The sequence below is a fragment of the Nylanderia fulva genome, unplaced genomic scaffold (genome assembly GCF_048542155.1).
Source record: "Nylanderia fulva isolate GAGA-0341 unplaced genomic scaffold, ASM4854215v1 Scaffold14, whole genome shotgun sequence".
Classification (NCBI taxonomy): Eukaryota; Metazoa; Arthropoda; class Insecta; order Hymenoptera; family Formicidae; genus Nylanderia; species Nylanderia fulva.
Window position 1 is genome coordinate 1,816,749 of NW_028189622.1, and position 20,363 is coordinate 1,837,111.

The 20,363-nt window shown below is 40.4% G+C and overlaps 1 protein-coding gene across 3 annotated transcripts in view; it reads right to left on the reverse strand.

Moving 5' to 3' along the window:
- Positions 1-16,242, reverse strand: part of kon (chondroitin sulfate proteoglycan 4-like protein) — a 42,363-nt gene extending 26,121 nt beyond the window's left edge. Inside the window, exons 1-3 of one of the 3 annotated variants that reach the window (XM_085480123.1) lie at positions 15,679-16,242; positions 11,303-11,991; positions 4,586-4,749 (exon numbers count right to left, since the gene is read on the reverse strand). In XM_085480123.1, the coding sequence (XP_085336249.1) occupies positions 4,586-4,749; positions 11,303-11,402 (264 nt within the window). In that variant the 5' untranslated portion in view covers positions 11,403-11,991; positions 15,679-16,242. Of the gene's footprint in view, positions 1-4,585; positions 4,750-11,302 lie in introns of all 3 variants that reach the window. The other 2 variants (XM_085480124.1, XM_029300492.2) reach the window with 2 other exon arrangements.
- Between the last annotated feature and the right edge of the window lie 4,121 nt (positions 16,243-20,363).

Here is a 20,363-nt window from a genome sequence, read left to right on the forward strand (position 1 = left end):
TAATAAAATACATAATACAATGGATATGAATTGCGAGAGAGTAAATTAGGAAAATAAAAATTTTGAAAGCTATTTAAAAACAGAGAAAGAGAGGTCTCTTTTGAAATTGAATACAATACCGGGTAACTAAATATGTAACTAGGATTCATTAATATATATAAGACTTATAAGAGTCGATACATGCTGGATATTCTGTATAAAATGTAAACGCCTCTATGCACACAATTGCCGAAGAGTCCGCATTAGAAATGCATCGACGATTGGAAAGTGAATATCGGAAACCGCCGACGCATCCCAGCGAATCGTCGGATTATCCGCGGCACGTCCGAGACAGAGTTTGGGATGGGGCTCTTTTGTGATATACCGATACTCTCGAGTTTATATCTCGAATATACATAGATTGCGATACGTGCAATAGTGGAAGAATCGTGAATGCGCGACGCGGTCCGATTATATCACCGCGCGAAACGTCGACATGTCGCAGAAAATTTCCCTTTCACGTCTCGCCGATGAATGATCGTCCCCCGTACATTGAAAAGTGAACAATATCGCGATACATATATATGCTGTAGTAATTAAGATTTCATTCATCGGATTATCGGAGAGGCACAAGATTAACAACTGTTTCGCATTCAGATGCAATCGTCGGTGAAACGAGACGCTCACTTTCATTTCTCTGCGTTTGTTGGACGGAATGGGGTATATATTTATAATTCCCATTGCCGTTTAAATACAAGATAACGTCGAGGAAATATTTATTTGGGTCAGGAAAAATGCCGCGCTTTGCTAGCAACGATGTTTCATAATTACTAGGATCACGGTCCTCTTAACACGAAGAGGAAAAGTGCAATGCGACATTTTCTCTAATTACAAGGAATTATGGTCCATTATATTATTGCTACTATTAAATTCTTAACATCTCAGTCTCACTACATTTCTCGTAAACATATTTTGCTTTACGAGAAATTCGTAATTTATTTATTTACAAATTTCAAAAACCCTTTCATACTCTTTACGCGATAACAAAGGGAAAAAAGGAAAAACGAGAGCATAAAACTCATTGTCAGCTAAATTAAAGATAATTGCAATAAGTGTGTTGAGTAAATTTAGTTTTTTTCCGAATACTATATATTCTGAATTCTAAATATACTACATGTGAGAATGGAGATCCGACTATATATCGCCGGGCTGGCAGACGAGCGATACCGCGATATATCGCCACAATTAAGTTCTGAATCGCCGGATTATCACTGTATAGAGAGAGGGGCTTTCAAGCTTCCGTCTCTCGAGCTAGGCGTCGAGCGAGACTCCTCTCCATCTCGAGGAGGCACACGAGACCCCAGAACTGCACTTTTTGCCTCGGCCGTTTATCCTACCTTCATCCTCCTTAACGATCTTCTTAACAAATTTAATTAAGCCCCCGACGGCAAGCAGCTTCTTCAGGCGCTGCACGGACTTAACCCTTCGCAAAATTAGATTTGCGCGGTTTTCACGCCGGGATTCACGCACGTAATTAGGATACTACGTCTGCGCGCTACTAATGCACTCGGAACGGGGGTTTATTTTAATACCGGACTCGAGATACGTATCGCGTACAATTTCTATATCTCAGCGTTAAGATGTTTCAGGAAAATGAAAAAGAAGCATGTACGTATATGTACGAAAGAGCCGAGATTGGCGAGAAGTTTGCGATTGAAATGCGAGACGTTGTTCGAAAGGATGATTTTGGGATAATTGTGACGAGACCCGTAGTGGAAACCGATTACCTTAATTGCGCCCTCGTTGGGAAAATAATATTCGGGTCCGCGCGACTCGGATTCCCGCTCGTACATATTCGGGCTCGCGATAATTAGGACGCTTCATTCGTTTCGCAAGCACGTTTCACTCGTTGATGGGAGTGTGATAATGAGTCATATAAAATATGAGAGTGCGCGCGAGAATATTAATCGTTGGAAAATTAATAATCTGCGGCGAAGTTGTAACTTCGTTGCCGCGCTCGCAGCGTTCTTTGTACATAATTAGAAGCAGCGCCGCTCTCATCAGCGGTTATTATCAAGAGACAGGATGTGGCTACTACGCGAGCTCTATCGCTGTCAGCGTTCTTCTCATTATGGTCCATGAAACTTGCTTATAGACCACTGCTGTACCCACTATGTACCACTCTGTTACGTACATGTTTCATATACGCTGGCGCAGCCCGTGTTCATCCCCATCGCCAGCAGTCTTGACGCTCGTCATAATAACGTAGATATCGATCACGAAAATTCGTATTCGGCGTGTATTCAATCTGAATTTCAATTTCTGACACTAGAACAGATATGAAACGGAATTTTGTTCGGGTAATGCAATATGTAGCCTCCGATGTGTGTGTATATATGTATTTCGCGCTTACAACGGCTGACAACGTAAAAAAAAAAAAAAAAAAAAAAAAAAAAAACTATTCGTGCAAAATGTCATCGGAAGATCAATATACGAGATATAATAAATTGCTTTCCGTCTCGTTTCGTAACATCACGGATGTTTTCTCGGCTATCGAACGCGAGAGTGAATCTTTTCCGTTCATTTCGCATTCATTGCGCATATAACCGTACGTTTAATTACCGCGTGTAAATTATCGTGGAATAACGCTTTCGACGAATGAATTATTTGTTAAAAGAATAATTTCCGATGGAAAGTTATTTGTGCTTAGTGAAACGAGAACGGAGTCTCCGTTACTCATCCGTTTGCACGTAAATCCAGCGCGATTTTTCCGGAGTAAAAAAAAGCTCGCTCCATCATTCGTACCGCGATGTTCATTATTGCGTAAAATCCGACCAAGTGACTTTGTCCGGACAGTTTTGACCGAACGCATGAAATCCTGACCGGTGCGCAAAAACGAACGCGACAGGCGTCGTTCCTGGTCGGAATGTCATCGTATCGAAGCGCGATAAAACCGGGGGGTGTATAGAAAAAAAAAAAAAAAAAAGAATCGACTTCACCATCGCGCGATATCACCACACAATTTCATTTCGCGAGACGTCGATGGAAAAGACATTACGCGGTTTTGTTCTCGTTGTTGCTCGACGTGTTGTAAAAGCGACCGCCATCGATGTTGACGCGCGCGCGCTGCGTCATCAGGCCATCAAAAGGAAGAGATAGAGAGTCGGTCTTTTTAACGAGGGCGTCGAACCGCTTATCAACCGCCGTGAAATCTTTCTTTATGACAGGGTTCAAACACGCGAGGCAAGAAAAAAAGGAAGGCACGTACGAATCCAACCGTGAATTCCCCGCGATCGGCGACCCACCGGCTGATTGGATACAATAGAAGTGACGGCGGGTTAATTCTCTCTACGATTGAGGCGCAATTGCTATCAGTTGAAATGTGATACTCGACGATATCGAAATCTACCTACCGATTGATTTTGGTGGCTGGTTTGGTCGCGTATCTCGCTCGTTGACGAATCAATTTATCGGACTCTTTTTCTCTAGTATATGCATACATGTTTGGCCTTTTTGTACATATAAGGTTTCTGTCTATGACGCGCGCGTTTACGATGTCTATATCGAAAAATATGAAATATGAAATTGCGCGATACGTGAAATCGGCATTTGATTTTCAGCTTTTAATAGAAACGTTTAGAATAACTTTTCAATGGTATAGAAATATAAGATTTTGGAAGCGCTACACTACAGTCTTATCGATTTCGGTGCTACACGAGGTACGAAGGTATTATTCTATTCTTAACAAGCTCAAGCTGTTATTCTTACGTTATTATTACCTTCTTTTATTAACCTTTAACTGATATGCAGCGATTTCACAGATCACTACCTTTGTTCCATCCCTTCCATGTCCTTTAGCCTCGAACCTGAACTTCTTACCTATGTCCCTCGTAATAATAGTGTATGTGATATAATAATAATATTTCTCTCGTGCAAATAATAGCTTGTGCCCGGCAAATCGAAAAAGTAAAAATTGGGAAAAGAAATAAAATCAAAGTTAAATGATAATCGATATTCTTCACATGAAAGAGTGTATGAAAATATTCATACAGTAATCCGTACTACAATATCGTGCTATTATTGAAAGATACCTTAAAATTAGCGACAGTAAAGACAGATAAGTGCTCGTAAATGATTATTTAATAATAATCAAAATAAAATAAATAAAAATATGCGCGACATTACGTTCCCTACAAACACACGTCGAGTATACAGTTCACAAAATTCGTTGGCGATTAGGATCTTTTCCTGGACACAATATCCCTCGTCGTTGGCCCCGTGCCATCTCTTTCGCTAAGAAATAAAAATCCCAAGGTAATAAGAACCGCGAGTGTTACATCTGCCCGAGGGAGCTCTCCCTTTTTCCTCGCGGTATCTCGCGAAGGGGAATATTTTAGCGCACGCGAGAGAATTTGTATTTTTTTTTTTTTTTTTTTTTTTTTTTCGTGTCACGACGCGTCTCTAATTTCTCCACAAGGACACGGGGCGAGAAGAGAGAGAAGCCTGACAGGCGTATTGCAGCACGTGCGGTCCGTTAACGACGACGAGACGACCGGCACCAAACAGAAAGTCTATTAATAGAAGTAAGCGCCGGGGGCAAACGAACCTTCAATCTGCCGGCTTCGAGTTTGATCAGGCAGTAATCCGTCTTGCCAGCAGCCAATAGCAGCATAGCATCGGCGAGATGAGTTCGGAACCGGAAACTGATGTCAGTAGCACCCTTGGCCTCTTGAACCGGAAGATGGATGTAGCTCGCCCCGTAAAACGACACTGCAAGTTTAACAAATTTAATACGTTTAGGTGGTACAACGGTGGAAGACCGATGGCGTGCATTATTATATACCGGACAATTTGCTGGACGGAGGAAAAAAGATGGAAAGAGAGCTAGAGTGAGAGAGAGAGAGAGAGACAGGAAAATGTGCTATTAACGTTGCAATCCTTCATTTTAATTTACATAATGTTGTAAATGTTCTCTCTCTCTTTCTCTCTCTCGTTCGCTCGACAATTCCACCGTCCTGAAAATTACACAGTTTTCTCATAACCGACGAAGACGGTTCCCTATTACAGTCGGTTCGCATTTTGTATTTCGCTGACTTATATAAAAATAATTAAAATATGAATTTAAAAGAAAAAAGACAATGCGCGGACCGTTAAACATTGCTGCGCTCGCGAACATCCTATTTTTACGTAAAATAAGAGGTGAGGTGAATACGTTGCAGAGTCGGCGCAGAAGACCTCATTTTTCTTCGGTGCCGAGGAAGAGAAATTAAGTGTCACTCGGGAAGTTTTATTTCGTTCATCTGTTTCTCCGATAACTTTTGAATTGCGAGCTAAAGTGGCTTTCTTCAGAAAATTTCATATATTTACCTTACCATGCCGTAAGCAGCGGTAAATAAGTCGCGCGACGAAACTGCAAAGATAGATAACAAACTAATATGATTTTGCAAATTTTGTAAAATTCACGACAATCTTTTATAATCTCACCTATCTAATTTTAAAAATCAACTTTTTTTTACTATATTGATTTTCATAATAAAAGGAGCTTCGATTAGAATCTATAAGTTTTTAAATGCATAATAATTTATAATAATTATTTATATAGTATATAGAATATAATCAAAATAAAAGCACTATAGCCTTAGATTCAAATTGACCAATTATAATTTTACATCATAAACCCATTTCGTATTTGTATCTATTTTCATCAACTCGTCCATAAATTTTCATGCAATTTGCTATCACTCATAATATGAATTAATAATATGAATTATAATATTCCATATACGCACTACGTTGAAAATAACGTTTATTCATAATATTAATAAAAATAATAAAAGCTTTATTTTCATACGCACGAGAAATTGTTTTACCGAGCTCACATCAACTGTCGTTCGCATATATGTCAAAACAGTCGTCGTATAGCAACAACGGCCGATATTTCCAAATAAACGCGCTCTTCAAAGCTAATCAAAGTTTTTCGTTTATTAATATTTAAACCATAGGCACCACAGAGATGAAAAGTGTCACTTTGAATTGACATATTTAATAATCCTGATATAGGAAAATAGTTATAACAATGTAAAAAGAAGTTCAAAGATTATAGAGACATACGATGATTATTAATCACGATACTTCGAAATTTATCCATGGATTCCAAGTTCTCGAAGTCTATTATAGCAAGTACCCGTTCGAGCTACTTCATTAACAAAAGCGGTAGAAGTGGACCTGGCGGCAGGTTGATGAATGAATCGTCAAAGTTCTCCGACTCTCTCTTTCTCTCTCTCTCTCTCTCTCCCTCAGATTTCTACGTCGACTTATTCATCGTTTTACAGCAGTACAAATATCTCTTTTGCGGTCTGAATAAAAAGTGATAAATAGAGAATTCGCGGTCGAGTCCGCAAAGTCTCCGTATAGATGTCCTCTAGACGTATTTCAGCTATTTACTCTCGTAAAATATTCTCGATTAGCGAAATCGTGTTTCCGAAACGACCATAAGCGTAAAAGGAGCACGTCGATGCTTCGATTGAACCGCTGAATGACCGGCTTCAGCAGTCTCGAACGAGCGACGAGAAGATCCCGACGTCTTATGGTGCGCCGACATCTATATAGATACATACATATAAAGGAATGAACGAAGTTACACCAAGGGTTTATTTCCCACTCCCCCGTAACTGATCTAAGAACGCGTTCAAGTATATGGAATAAAAGCACGGACCATTAAGTACGAAGAATCTCCTTCTCTCCCTTCAGCTCTCTTCTCCTTCTCGGTTAACAAGTGCATAGAAACATTAACGTCGACCGCGAATCGATCGTATTGCCCTCGGTGTTTTTCAGTTCATTGCACCGCGGCTTACTCAATTCGCGTTATCCGTGAATCGCAATATTTGCGTACGTTTCAAAGGACTGACTTGATATACGAGCTTTGATGCCCGTCAACCCTTTCGCGCGGATTCACCAAGCGCGTATTTAAAGCCTCAAACGTTTCTCATTTCTCACACATTAATTAATTTGCGCGAAACTGTCAGTCTAAAACTGATTAAATAATAAACAACTTTTTCCCAAGTATTTATTCTTTTTTAATAACTTGTTATATCCATATTTTAAATATTTATCATATGTCAAATATTACTTTTAGAAAATTAAATGAGCAATATTTTAACTTTTGCAAACAAGTATATTTGAAAAAATTTATCGTTTCACAAGGTCTGTAATTAAGAGATCTAAGTAAAGTTTATAATTGACGAAAATTGAAATTTAAATAGACAAAGAATTAAAAGCTATAAAATAGAGATAAACCGATGAATTTCTCACTTATATATTATACTAACAATGTAAACGTAATTTTTAAGAGCGCAAATATTTAAAATTTTTAAGATTATCACACATTTTATCTTCTCAAGTGCACATTTAATTATATACTACATATTTGAGATGTCTGATCATATACTACACAGTTGAGATATATGTACATTGAACATCAATCCATGTAGAGCTATTTCGATTGTACCTCAACTGCGGATTGTACTCTATATCGATTTATATATTCGTTACGATAATTACGAGTCTCGACGGTTTGTATACGGGGATATCGAAAATACGTATTCAGTTGTTATTCGATAGGTTATTTGTTTTGTAGAATTACTAAAAACAGAATCGTTACGAAAAAGAGATCGAGTTAATCATGCGAATATATTCGCCAGCAATGTTCCATGAACTTCGATCACAAAGAGGGATGTTGCATTTTATATGTTGAAAATTAAATAATAAATTGAAACTTTTGTTGAATATGCATATATCCACGGCATAGTCATTTCGCAAATTGTTTATCTGTGGCGCGACGTCAAAGTATTATTTTACATACTCGCGTAGATGACGGACTATTCAGAGGGAAAAATTGTGCGTCACGTATTTTCTAACGCAACTTGAATCGTGCGTCATCGTCGTCGAAACATATATGTACATATTTTCTTGCTCGTAATATATAACTAATGGCTAATCCGTAACAGGAGGCTAATTCATCCGACCGTATCGTTAATCATGGACTAAATTCTGCACCGGTCTCTCTCGTAATTTCAGATCAAATTTTCTGCATTTTCCGCGTTGATTGTGTACCGATCGGTTGTATCAAATTTTGCTAAATACATAGATTGACCTGCATTCGGTATAAATAGTGGAGGCTATAGAATCGGAACCGCGTTATGAGATACCTATAACATTTCTCCAATGCATTATGCAACTCTCGTAATTTTATTTTTCTTGTTTTCCTTTTTACGAGAACGCGTATAGAGATTCTCTCGTGGTTACGTAAGCGTAATTGGCCAACGGCATTCGAAGAAAAAGTATACAGTGCATTAACGTGCGGTGATAGTGGTCGGTGCAGCACGATGTGAACGGCGAATGAAAACAATCTCATAAAGTTTTATATCGAGTATTCCGTTTCCTGATAATTCCTTCGGTAGATATTGAGCTTCTCTCAAAAAATGAGAATTAATCATTTATGGGGAGCTTAATCGTTCTGACCAATTTTAATATACTATCGACATCGATGAATCTTGATTGCTTTTATTTATATATCATACTGAAAGCGTATGTAATTACGCAAGAGAAAATAATATACGGGATGCTGCATGTATTTTTTTTTCTCTCTCTAAAAAATGTTGAAAAGCCAATTACAATTTCGATTAAATCTTAATCATTTATTTCATCGAATTCCAAGTGATGTTGGTGCAATCGATCTTTTTCGCAAACTATTGAAAAAGCTCTTCATCAGAGAACCGAAACACATTTTACATGTAATTTCGTCCAATGTTTACGATTATTAAAATTACGTAAAATTATCTACAATTGCATTTACAATTTTTCACTGAACAATTTCTTTTATTACAAACGCGCGCAAAAATATTTCAGCCCACGTTCTTCGATTACATCTTTGCGAGATACATTAATGACCCCGGCATGCACAAAATACGCGGCCGCGTAACAACGAATTTCTCTCTCTTTTCCGATGCATGTGTTTTTCGCAAAAATATGCATCCAGTCAGAATAGCTGGAATGTGTAAAAACAAATGCGCGATACGCCACGTGCGATGCGACGCAACAGTCTCGTACGTTTCATGCAGATTAATCCGACAAACGGAAAACTGATTAGAGTAGTCGAGAGGTATCTCATTTTATTTCGGGATATTCCCCGGCAATATTGTATGTCTCTTGGGGAAAGTATAATTTCGCGTGAGATCAACTGCGAATAATATAAAACGAACATTGCGAGTGTTGCATTCTTCCCACCATTACACACACGTATAGCATATATATATATAGCATATATATTTCTTGTTATATTTCCCGAATTATTTAGCCCAGAATTTTATTTCTAAGTGACATACAAACGCAAACGGAACATGATAAATTTAATCAATCGTTTTTCGAAACGCTGCATCTATATGTATAAACTACTGCAGAATTGATAATAATTTCGAAAAGAGAATCCCCAATGTGTATTAACTCGCGCGCGAGTGAATACGTCGACGTACGGATTTTATTGGTACAGAGACACGACGTATGTATTGATTGTTACGAACGCGCCATCAGAACTTTTTTTTCGGGAACAGAAGAGACCATTGCGATGCATGAACGTTAACAATTTTCTATTTGAACTTGCACTGTACGCGCGAGTATCGCGATGTGACCGCTTGTTAAATTCGGATCGATCTGGTAAGAATCGGGAAAGAGATGACTCTCCGGAAAAAACTAACTAACGCGCGGATTGCCTGTTTCGATTATCCGGTTTATTCGAACGAAACGCTAAGCCCATATACACATCGAGCATTATACAATGATAATGGATACGCCGATAATTCGCTACACGAGTGCATTCCCGATATGTATTGTAACGATATGTATGATTTAATAGCGAGTTATTACTTCAATGTGATTTCCGCGTTCGATTATTATTGCAAATTGGGCAAATTTAATTAGCGACTCTGAAAACGATCCTACATTCTTCTCGCGTAAGTATATCTTACATTACGAGAATAATTAAGAAATTTATTTTCCGATTAATCTCCATTTAAATTTGAAGGTGCGTTAGATCGTACGTTTTATTCCTTTTTTTTTTTTTCGTCCGCAAGAATACATTATTAAAATTTTTATGTAGCACGCGTCGAGAGATAACATCGAAGAAATTTAAACGGACTTATTTTGCAAAATTACAGAATAATATTTCTCTTCCCTCAGTATATAATCATACGTATCCGCCTACATTTCTCATGCGCAATATCTCTGTGCTTGTATAACGAAGGACATAATGCAAATATTTAATAGCACGCTTAAAACTTTGAAGTAATAAAGCAACGAGTTAATTCTAAAGTAACTGTAAAATATCACGAGTTATTGAGTTTGATGGTTATGCTGCAATATGCAATTATACAAAATTGCATGGATCCATTCAAATTTTTTTTCGATAGTAAGAGAAGAATTAATGAGAATAAAAGCACTTATGTATATATATATATATGCATAATCATGTGTAATAATTATTAGTATCGAATTATTTAAAAAATGCATGAAAATCACTAAACAATTTGATTTTTTTCAATGACTCTAGAAAAGAGATAAAATTGTGTCGTTAAAACTTCAATTAAAACACAATGGATTTTGAATTTGTTTTAAGCCACTGAAAATATTGATTCAAATTGGGTCAAAAGACTCAATTTTTTTCGCGACTTTTTAAATTACCGTTGCAGTTATCATGCACGATTACAAGTTTGACGTTTACAATTTGGATCATCTCTCATTTCTTTCTCCTATACGAGTATACTTTGATATTTTACATATATAACGAATTTCTCTCTCTACTGTTGCACATAAATTTCTATTACTATGATCGTTAAAAAAAATGGTAGCCTTCGGTTATCCTAGTGGTTATTTGCGGATTAACAAGAGTTAAAAAGACCGAGGCGTTCTTGCGCGCGTTTCTCTCGATATAATCGTTCATGTGGGGGATGTTTACGAAGGGATGCTGCGGCGGGGGTGTAACGCACCGCAGTCTCTCGCGCTATTAAAAGCGCCCGACGATATGTATGTATATGTGTGTGCACGCCGACCATTAAAGCGCTCCCACACTATAAGTAAATTCGCGGAAACTACTGATGCCGGCGGCCATAAAAGTTAATCTTCGCCGTTCTTTCTCGCGCGTGGCGCTATCCTCGCATCCCTTCGTCCTCCGAGTGGCGATGCGGAAAGCAAAATCCGTATTTCTTTCGACGCTACCTTTCTCCGCGTCCGGAGGGAGTGAAAAGCGCGAGAGAAAGAAGGAGAGACTTACCTTTTTCGTCCGTTTGGCAGTAACCCAACAGAGAGGTTGTTACTGCTAAGAACATTAGCAGTCCCATGTCGTTGAGGAACGCTGGCCTTTTCCTGTGCATCTCTTATTGTTTTATTCAGCCGAAACCGCCTTCTCCCGCAGACTCGGCGCGCACTCTCCACTCTTCCACTTCCGCGAGGCGAAACAGGCAGCACCGGTCTGACGAACGACCTCACGGAACGACCGGCTCTTAAGGGATATCGATTTCACGTGACGGGGGTTACAAAACGCTATTTACGGAGCGAGAGCGGGCTAAGATTCGAACGTACTTTTCCCATCCATTTCTTGCTCGTATGTCTTCCCCGTCACGCACATCGCGAAATTCTTCTCCCTCGCTCCCCGGGATACGTTCGATATCCGAGACAAACGAATCACGATGGCGAACGTTCGAATCGAGACACTTTTCCGCAGATGCTTATCGATCATAGATCGTGGATCACGTCCGTGGGGATGTTAAGGGTTGATTTAGTAGAAAAGTGTAAAACCGACGAGAGCGCCCGCGAATCTAGTAGTCCTAGTAATCCTCGCGTGGTGATGTATCTCCCAAGATGCGGCGCGAACGCTCCGGAAGCTGGCATCTCGTTTCGCACGTATTCCCTTTGGTCGCTCTAGTGTCACGTTGCACCACCACCGCACCGATTCGGTCGAATCTGAAAGAACAGCGGCGCACAGCTGCAAAACGACGCGCAACGTGCAGATTTCTCTCCCGAAAACTCTATTCCGTCGTATCCGCTGATGCTACGCTTCGAGCTTTCGGGCACGTACCAAGCTCGCTGCAGAAAGCTCGCGAAAAAGCTCGGGTCAAAGTGTTGAACAGCGTGAGCCAGATGCGGGACAGCCTCAAAGCTTTTCTACTCATCGCGCGTAGCGAGAGAGAAAGATGTTTAATTACAAAATATTATTACATCGTGGCGAAAAGAAATTTGATGGAATCGCATTTTCTAGAATTGATATTGGCAAATTGATTTTCGAAAAGATTTATTAATCTTGAAAAATTGTTGATTTGGACATTTTCAAAACTTTAATAATTAATACGGACGAATTTGAGAAATTTCAGAAAACTTTCATGTGTGTGTATGTCATTGTTCAAAATTTTGTCTGCAGAGTCTTGAATTTCTTAGTATCAGCGAGATAAAAATTTCACGCGAGAAGCTTTCCTTGTGGAATTTTCTCGTGACGCAGGTAGCAAGTAATTATTTTACCGTTTTATATTTGTTTTAGTAATATAAATACGTGGGGCGGTTATAAGAGCCCAAGTTTTTGCGAAGAATTATTTTCAGGATGAAAAAGCAGTCCCGCGCTGCGTGACACTATTGTTCGAAAATATTATAATCTCAGCGAGGCTGGTACAAAAGGCAATAAACGCAAAGCTAATATTTCTTTGCCAAAAATATTTATGAGTATGTTGTAACACCGGAATTAATACACTTGCAGGTAACTTTTCAAACATCTGCCAAAACAAATATACAAATGTGTTACACACAGAGACGCACATACACACACAAATTTTACATAAAATTAATGAATCATTTCTATAGCAACACATGATAAGTAAATCTCATTGCATTTGAGGTACCGCAGCTGTTTCGGGAATATTCATAATTCAGCTTGCAGAAAGAGAGAGAGAGAGAGAGAGAGAGAACCGAATGCAGCATATTCTCTTGATAATCCAGTCGATAGTGAAAGAGAGAAGCTCAATTTCAACTGACAAACGTGCGCGCGCGAATGTGTTACACGCGAAAACGAATTTCGTGTACGTCCAGTCGCGCGCGGTCACCGTCTAAAATAATTATTTCTCGTCGGAGCAGAGGCGAGAGAGGCACCGCCACACTCGTTCCCTGCGACCACGAAAATTACCGTGGTCGAAATTAAAACCACTTGAATTCCCGCTTGCGCTCGCGCGCGTTTCTTCATGATAAAGAGACGGTATTTTTCCTGCAGCGCGAAAGCTCAAGCTCGCTCGTATTTCCAAATGCCCCTAGCTTCCGTACGATAAGAAGTTTTTCGCGTAAGGTAAAATGGGGACTTTCACACCACGAATCTAAACATTTAAACGACCCTGCCAACCCGCAACTTGGCATTTTCCCCCTTTTCGTCCAGACGGTTGGTTTACTTGGAGAATTTCTCGCGAGAAATGGAGACAGAGAAGGAGAAACGGTAGAAGAAAGAGAGACTCTGCGTCTCGGCATCTGCGAATCTCATTTGCAGTGACCGACATTCGACACGGTCAACGATCCTTGAGTAACGGACGACGATGAAATAGAGAGACAGAAAAGGAAAAAAAAGAAAGAAGAGCCACAAGAGTACAAGACGAGAGCAAAAAGGCAACCGACACGCTCGACATTCACACGGCCCATATTTTTCGCTCTCTCGCGCGTTGCCTCCACATCTCTCGCTCTTCCAACTAAACTTTTCGCCCTTTACATTCGTCGATCGTCTCGGCGCAACACTCTGCATCGCGTAAAACAAAAAAAAAAAGAGACAAAAAAAAGAACGCACGCCGGTTGTTTCTATTCGGCGGGCATCGAATCGAGCGCAAAACAAACCACCCTCGCCGATTGCAACCCCTATTTCCAGCCACCACACCGAACGAGACTACGAGTGCTCGTTCATAAGGTAACCCTCTGAAATTCGCTCTTGCGAAACGCATCCAAATAGCAAACTGCACGCTTTATTCGAAAGATGCATGCTTCGAACCCGGGTCGTTTTATCGTGGATGCAGGCTTCCTCTCTATATATCTGCGGGACATTGTTTTTTTCCTTCTTTTTTTCGCCGTTCGTTCTCACGGTTGGCCGCGCACAGAATCGGGGTATGATAGTAATGGTTTTACCGAGTCTAATTGTCGCCGAGAAGAAGTGTCGCGCGTCCAGACGAAATTTACGGAAACGATACCTTCGTCTCTACAGATGTAGGAACATACATGTTGTATATGTGTATATACTTGTGTATCGAGAATACATATATACATGCGACATGTATAGGATTCGTAGAAAGCCACTTAATCTCATGGCGGATTCACGTGAAATAATCGGGAGAGGAAGATACATGTCAGTAATTTCCAGTATTTCTCTACCCTGCGTCGGCGGCCGATTAAACGGGCTTTAGATTATCATGGCAGAACGGATGATGTTTTTACTATGCTTCCTGTTTTTACGCGACGTTAAAGAGAGTTACGGTGAGAGAGACTCATCACACTGATACAATATTTCTATCCAATAGAAACACATCTACACATGAGATTATGTACATACTTAACGCGTTTTCGGAGTATATACATATATATATCTATGGTTGTTCCGCATGCACATGGCAATATTTGCACACGCCAAGTTTCGTGAAAGAAAATCGAGCTGTCCCTCTTCCCTATATACGCGTATGTACTGGGAAATCCATATAATAGAGAAGAAGGAGAGGTTCTTTTGACATGAGATTATATTAAAGCCAATAATATCCTGGGATTAAAGATACACCGCTGACTTTCTTATTTTATGATCGCCAAATAAAGATTCAGCATATCTCGTGAGTACTTTTGATTAACATAACTTCAAGATTGATCGCACGTAATCAATGATCATCCACAATCGATACCCGGATAAAGGATTTACGTTTGGCAAAAATTAATTGTCATCAAGATTTATACCGTGTATAGAATTTTTTTTTCAAACCAATTTCAATTATAATCCCCAAGAACGATAATTTTATCTCGAGCTTATTTTTTCAAGTTATCCCACTTTGATCTCCGAGAACGGCATAATTCTCCGCAAGACGAACGGTGCGATACGTTTTGACATTTCACCGCTGCGTTTTGTAGCCGCGAGGCGGATAATCTTTTTATCTCATCTCTCTGACAGCTACGTTACCTTAGTAATCAGTACGAAACGTCGAGAGTAGCGTAGCCTCCCTCTCTTTTTCTGCATAATACGATACATAATACGATCCTTTCAACGAAGCACGCGCACACGTACACACACACACAAACATGTATACATACATACTCGAGGGTTCGACCGATGTATCGCCAACAAGCAACACCTATAGATCGAACGCACGAGAATTTCGGTCAAGATGAGCGAGCAAACGGCATATCGAGGAAGCACGTCGAGCGTCGGCACATCGGGTAGACACGAGTAGGAGGACGAATAGGAGAGAAAGGGTAAGGTAAGCGAAGGTGGCTAGAATTCGCGTTCGTGGACCGTGACCGCTCGTATAGCTTCCCAGTCGGCGAGAAAGCCGAGGACCCGTATAATGGCTCACGTAGGTGAACCGGTGCACGCGGCTGAAATTTAAACCACCACCACCACTGCCAGCACCAACACCAGCAACCACTACTACTTACTCTACTATACACACCAGGGAGCACCCACCAGTGCAAGCATCCACACACTACTGCCGCCACTGCCACCGGCGTATCGCCACCCACCCTTTGCTGCGTGATAGAGCGAAAGAGAGAGCGAGCGAGACGAATAGAGTGACAGGAACGAGAGGCGGAGTTGAGGGAGGCTAGCAACCCCCAGACCGGCATCGCCGTCGTTTCGTCACGGAATCCACGCAGCGGATCGGCCGTCCCGCGCGCATTCCGACAAAATTCGCCGAGTTCCTCTCGCGGCTTCCCTTCGCCGGACGAGGATCGACGCACACAGCTTTACGCGCGTCGCGCGTGTTGCGTGTACCAAAATGGTGAAGGTCGGCGCGGCGCTGCCCGGCTCGTTTTCACTCGCGGCTCGCGGAGGGAGATGAAGAAGGTGGAAAGAGAGAAAAAGAGAGGGAGTCGGTCGCTTTCGGTCCAGACGGAGAGCAGCCTAGACGGATAAAAAGAGATACGCGCGCGATGGCAGGAAACGAAGAGAGTGAAGAGAGGACCTCGTCGACGCTTCGACCGGGTGCTCCTCGGCCCTCCTCTGCCGCACGACGACTGAATCTTCGGGGTGGACTGGGGAGGCTGCGCGCAGGGTCGACCCCGCTCGTTCCTGCACCCCTGGCCTGTCTGTGCTTTGCTTGCCTATCGGCCAGTGGTGGCGGCGACGCGAACTACGGGGCGGACAGGGATGCTGTTTTAGGATTTCTCTTTGCAATAATGACGACGCGTTTAGACTCCCAACGGGCGAACGATATCATAATTCATGATAACCCGCTTATAAATATTAATTATGCGATATACTATATATTAGGGACGGCTTGAGCGCGGAAGAATGCCGATGTAAGCGACGCCGCCCTTGTCCCGTTACTGTTTGTAATTAATTAGGCGCTTTGTTTCGCGCGAACGATTAGGTTCTTTGATTATCGAATAATCGAGCTTACATTTTCCGGCGTTTCGTCTCGACGACAACAAGTTCATTGAGTTTAATTATTTCATAGCTATTTTTCTGATTTGTGTAGATACGTGTATCGATGATGGAGAAACACATGTTGAAGCAGCTCGTGATATTAACGTTTAGAGACGGAATACTTTCGTTTGCATAGTTGAATCTTTTTAATCTACGTTTCTCTTCATCAAACAAAATTGTGAAATCAAGATCGGACAGAACTGCTGTTGACTATTCGGAGTACTTTTTTGATCAAAAACATCGAGTTCTGTCAGATAAGCCAATTAAATCGGTCAAAATAAGAAGTTATGATATAGAGAGTAATTAAAATGTACATGTGCACATTTCATCGTGTTAATTATTTTTTATACAAAGAATTTTTCTCGTATTTTTTTATGATGACATATGCGCTTTTATTCTGTAAGTATAATAATAACAATAGGTTGCACAAAGGAGATGCGTTCGTGTATGAAAATATATTTAAATAGACAAAATTGTATAACATTATACATATAATATGAGGATGGACATAATATTTATAATAAATTATTATAATATATACATTTATAAACTTCACATTAATAAAATTTTATCGACATGTTTCGCGGTAAAATATTAGTATCGTAAATATCATCGAGTATAGCTTATATTGAGATATAATATTACCCTGGATATAATTAGATCTTCTGCATTTGGCGTAGGTAGCCAGCTTGTTTATTCCAGGAGTAATAATAACTGCGTTGACCGAGCCCATATAATACATACAGATACTGTTACCTTTCGGCCCTGCTTATTAACCACAGTTGTGCTTTGATAAAGACAAGATGATATTAATAAACGACATTATGTATTATCGTCAAACGATATAACTTCTGCCATTATCGAATAATTACATATACACGAGTCGAAGGGAGCAGAAATTTAAAAAGTTTGCTACACGCGATAAAAACAGGCTTACAGGGATTATTTTTAGCGAAGACGACTTTTTTTTTTTAAATCATTCTCCTTTTTTAATCATTCGTCTAATATTGGATCGCCACGTTAATAATTTGTTCGAATATTATTTTCGATTTAGCGATTTATAATTTTACTCACAAGTGACGTACGAAATACAATTATAATTCCTCTTCTACGAACTTTCAAGAACACGATCACGTATTTACATTGAAACAACGTCGATAAATGCGAATCCGGTTCCAGATTACTGAACAACCCCGAAATGGGGACGCACTTGTTAAAAGTTATTCGACGATCTGTTCTTTCCCATGAAAAATGGGTTCAAATATCAGAAATAAGAAGCAAAGGGTATCAGTATGTACGAGTAACGGCGATTTAAAGATACAATATACGTTGACATAACTTTCTATTGTCCGTTGAAAGCACAGAATTGTGTGGAGAGAATAACTGAAATGCGTTTAAACTATATGCATTTTGCTCGTTCTAGTAAGCGTGTACTTTTGTATATTACGCGTATGAAACTTTCCCTTTAAACATTCAGTATGTTTTGGTAAAAGCAATTTTGCAAATTATTAGTCGAGCACAATGTTTCTATTCACAACTGTTATTAACTACTCACTCGTAGCGGCGCTGCAATATTTCAGTCGCAATCTTTAATTATGATCGCGATAAGTTTAATGAAGTCGAATGCATTTGCAGTTTAACGGGGCACGTTGTTCTTGCTCCGTTCGTGTTTTTACCTTCAATAAAGTTTAACAGCGAAATTCGCCAAATTCAAGCACGTTATGTGGTCCCCCGAGCGTTTTACCAGCGTAATGGCAATTTAAGCATCTCGAGAGTGAACCGGCGGATGATGTGGTTTACCTGCATAGTTTTTTCGGGATATGGCGGAATTTTTGTAAGACGTGAGCCGCGAGGAAAATGACGCTTATACCTGCATCCTCGGGAGGACCATTTCCGTTTTCCTCGGGCGTTTATCGCGCACGTGCGGCAATTTCAAGCAAATTGTTTGTAGCAAAGCTTTCGCGAAAACTAAAAGCGAACGAATATTAGCTCGCGGACGGAGTCTATCTATACCTTGGTTCGCGGATCCGCGGACATCAAAGCTTAAAGGATTTACATTTGCCACCGGTAGATGACACGCGCGAAATGCTGCGCGTTTTCTCGCAATCGATTAAATATTAATCTTCCCTTTTCAAGTATCTCACAAAATAGTATTAAAATTATTTGTTCGTATTCTTCTCTTTACGATTTCAACCGCGGATGAATAGCGCGCACGCATTGGTATGCCTTTCGACATATTAGTGAGATCTATTAAACGCGTTGGCAGGAAAACGTGTCGGTCTGCATAATTAACATCTCGTTATAGGATGAAATTATCCGTAAATATTTACTAGTTTCGGATTCATCCTGCGCATTTCGTTAAATTCATGAAACGTGAAATCAATTATATGCGTTTCGGCGTTATTCTATAGACAGAGATAAAGTCACACGCTGCTAATAATAGACTAATAATAATAATTCGCACGTTTTGACCAAAATTGCCAACGGGAGGTTAGTACAAGCGCGTGGATTTTAAAGTGGCACGTTTGTGATATCCCATTGGAGATGCAACATATAGAGGTGATCTATTTTGCGAGATCTTTGTGCACCCGAAAACTGTTTCTTTCCTGACCCACAGACAATATTTTCTTTCTCTTTGTGTCTCTCTCAAATTTACTCCGCCCCGGGGAAATATTGCAGAAATATAACTAGAACGAAGAAAGAACACGCCGATATATCTACAGAATGAATATATAATGAAAATTACAACGAAAGTGCTTTTAGCGACTGTTCTCCGCTCGTGATTCAGAGGACACGTGACGCGATTTGAGAAACTTGCTCTTTCTTCTCTCCTTGGCGTTTTCCGTCGTCGAAGTTTCCGATTTCATCCTAAGTACGCGCCAATTATTCGACTAGTACGGCTTTATTGGCGCGATCCTTTTCTCTCTCTGTCTCTTTTCCGTACAAATTTACATGTCCTCGGGGAAATATCGAAGGAGCACGGCGAGAGATAAAACGGTACACCAGCATAGAAGCCGAACTGCGCGCAAAGTCGAAGTCGCATAAAAATTATTTATACGATTCACACACGTAGGAAAGGATTCTCGCGCGACTCAATTTTTCAGCGTACAATTTCCAACGAGTAGCCGAAGAGCTGCGATCGATTAGTCCATGCAAGAAATTAATAAGATCGGATCTCTCGAATCGCGCCGCGATTTCTACGGGAATACGTAATCCTTTGCCTCGATCCTCTGTACGATTTTCCTGGAAAGAGAACCATTCTTTCCACATCTTCACGAATTCCGAAATCTTCCAAAATTTACTTCACCTCGGGGAAATGTTGGCGCGAGGCGATATAAAACGTTATGCTAAGGGGGTTATACGTTCGTTGAGAAATTACCGAGCAACTCACCCCTGGCCGGTCCTTAACTCTCGGATCTCGCGCCCCGAAGTACTTTTAAAACCTTCGCCGGTTTAAATCTATTGATTCCGCGGACAATATTTCCTTCCTCGAGCGAATATTTACTTCGCCCCGGGGATACGTCGGGGCTGTAAATCGGAGCGTAACGACACGGAGGATATGTGCGCGCAATAAAGTTGGACCGCGAATTGATGCGCCAGCGAGTGCAAACGTAGTGTCCTTTGTCCTTCCCGACAACATGTAATATCGATACTTAAACTATAAACTTTTCTCCTTTTTTCCTTCCGCTTAGGTATT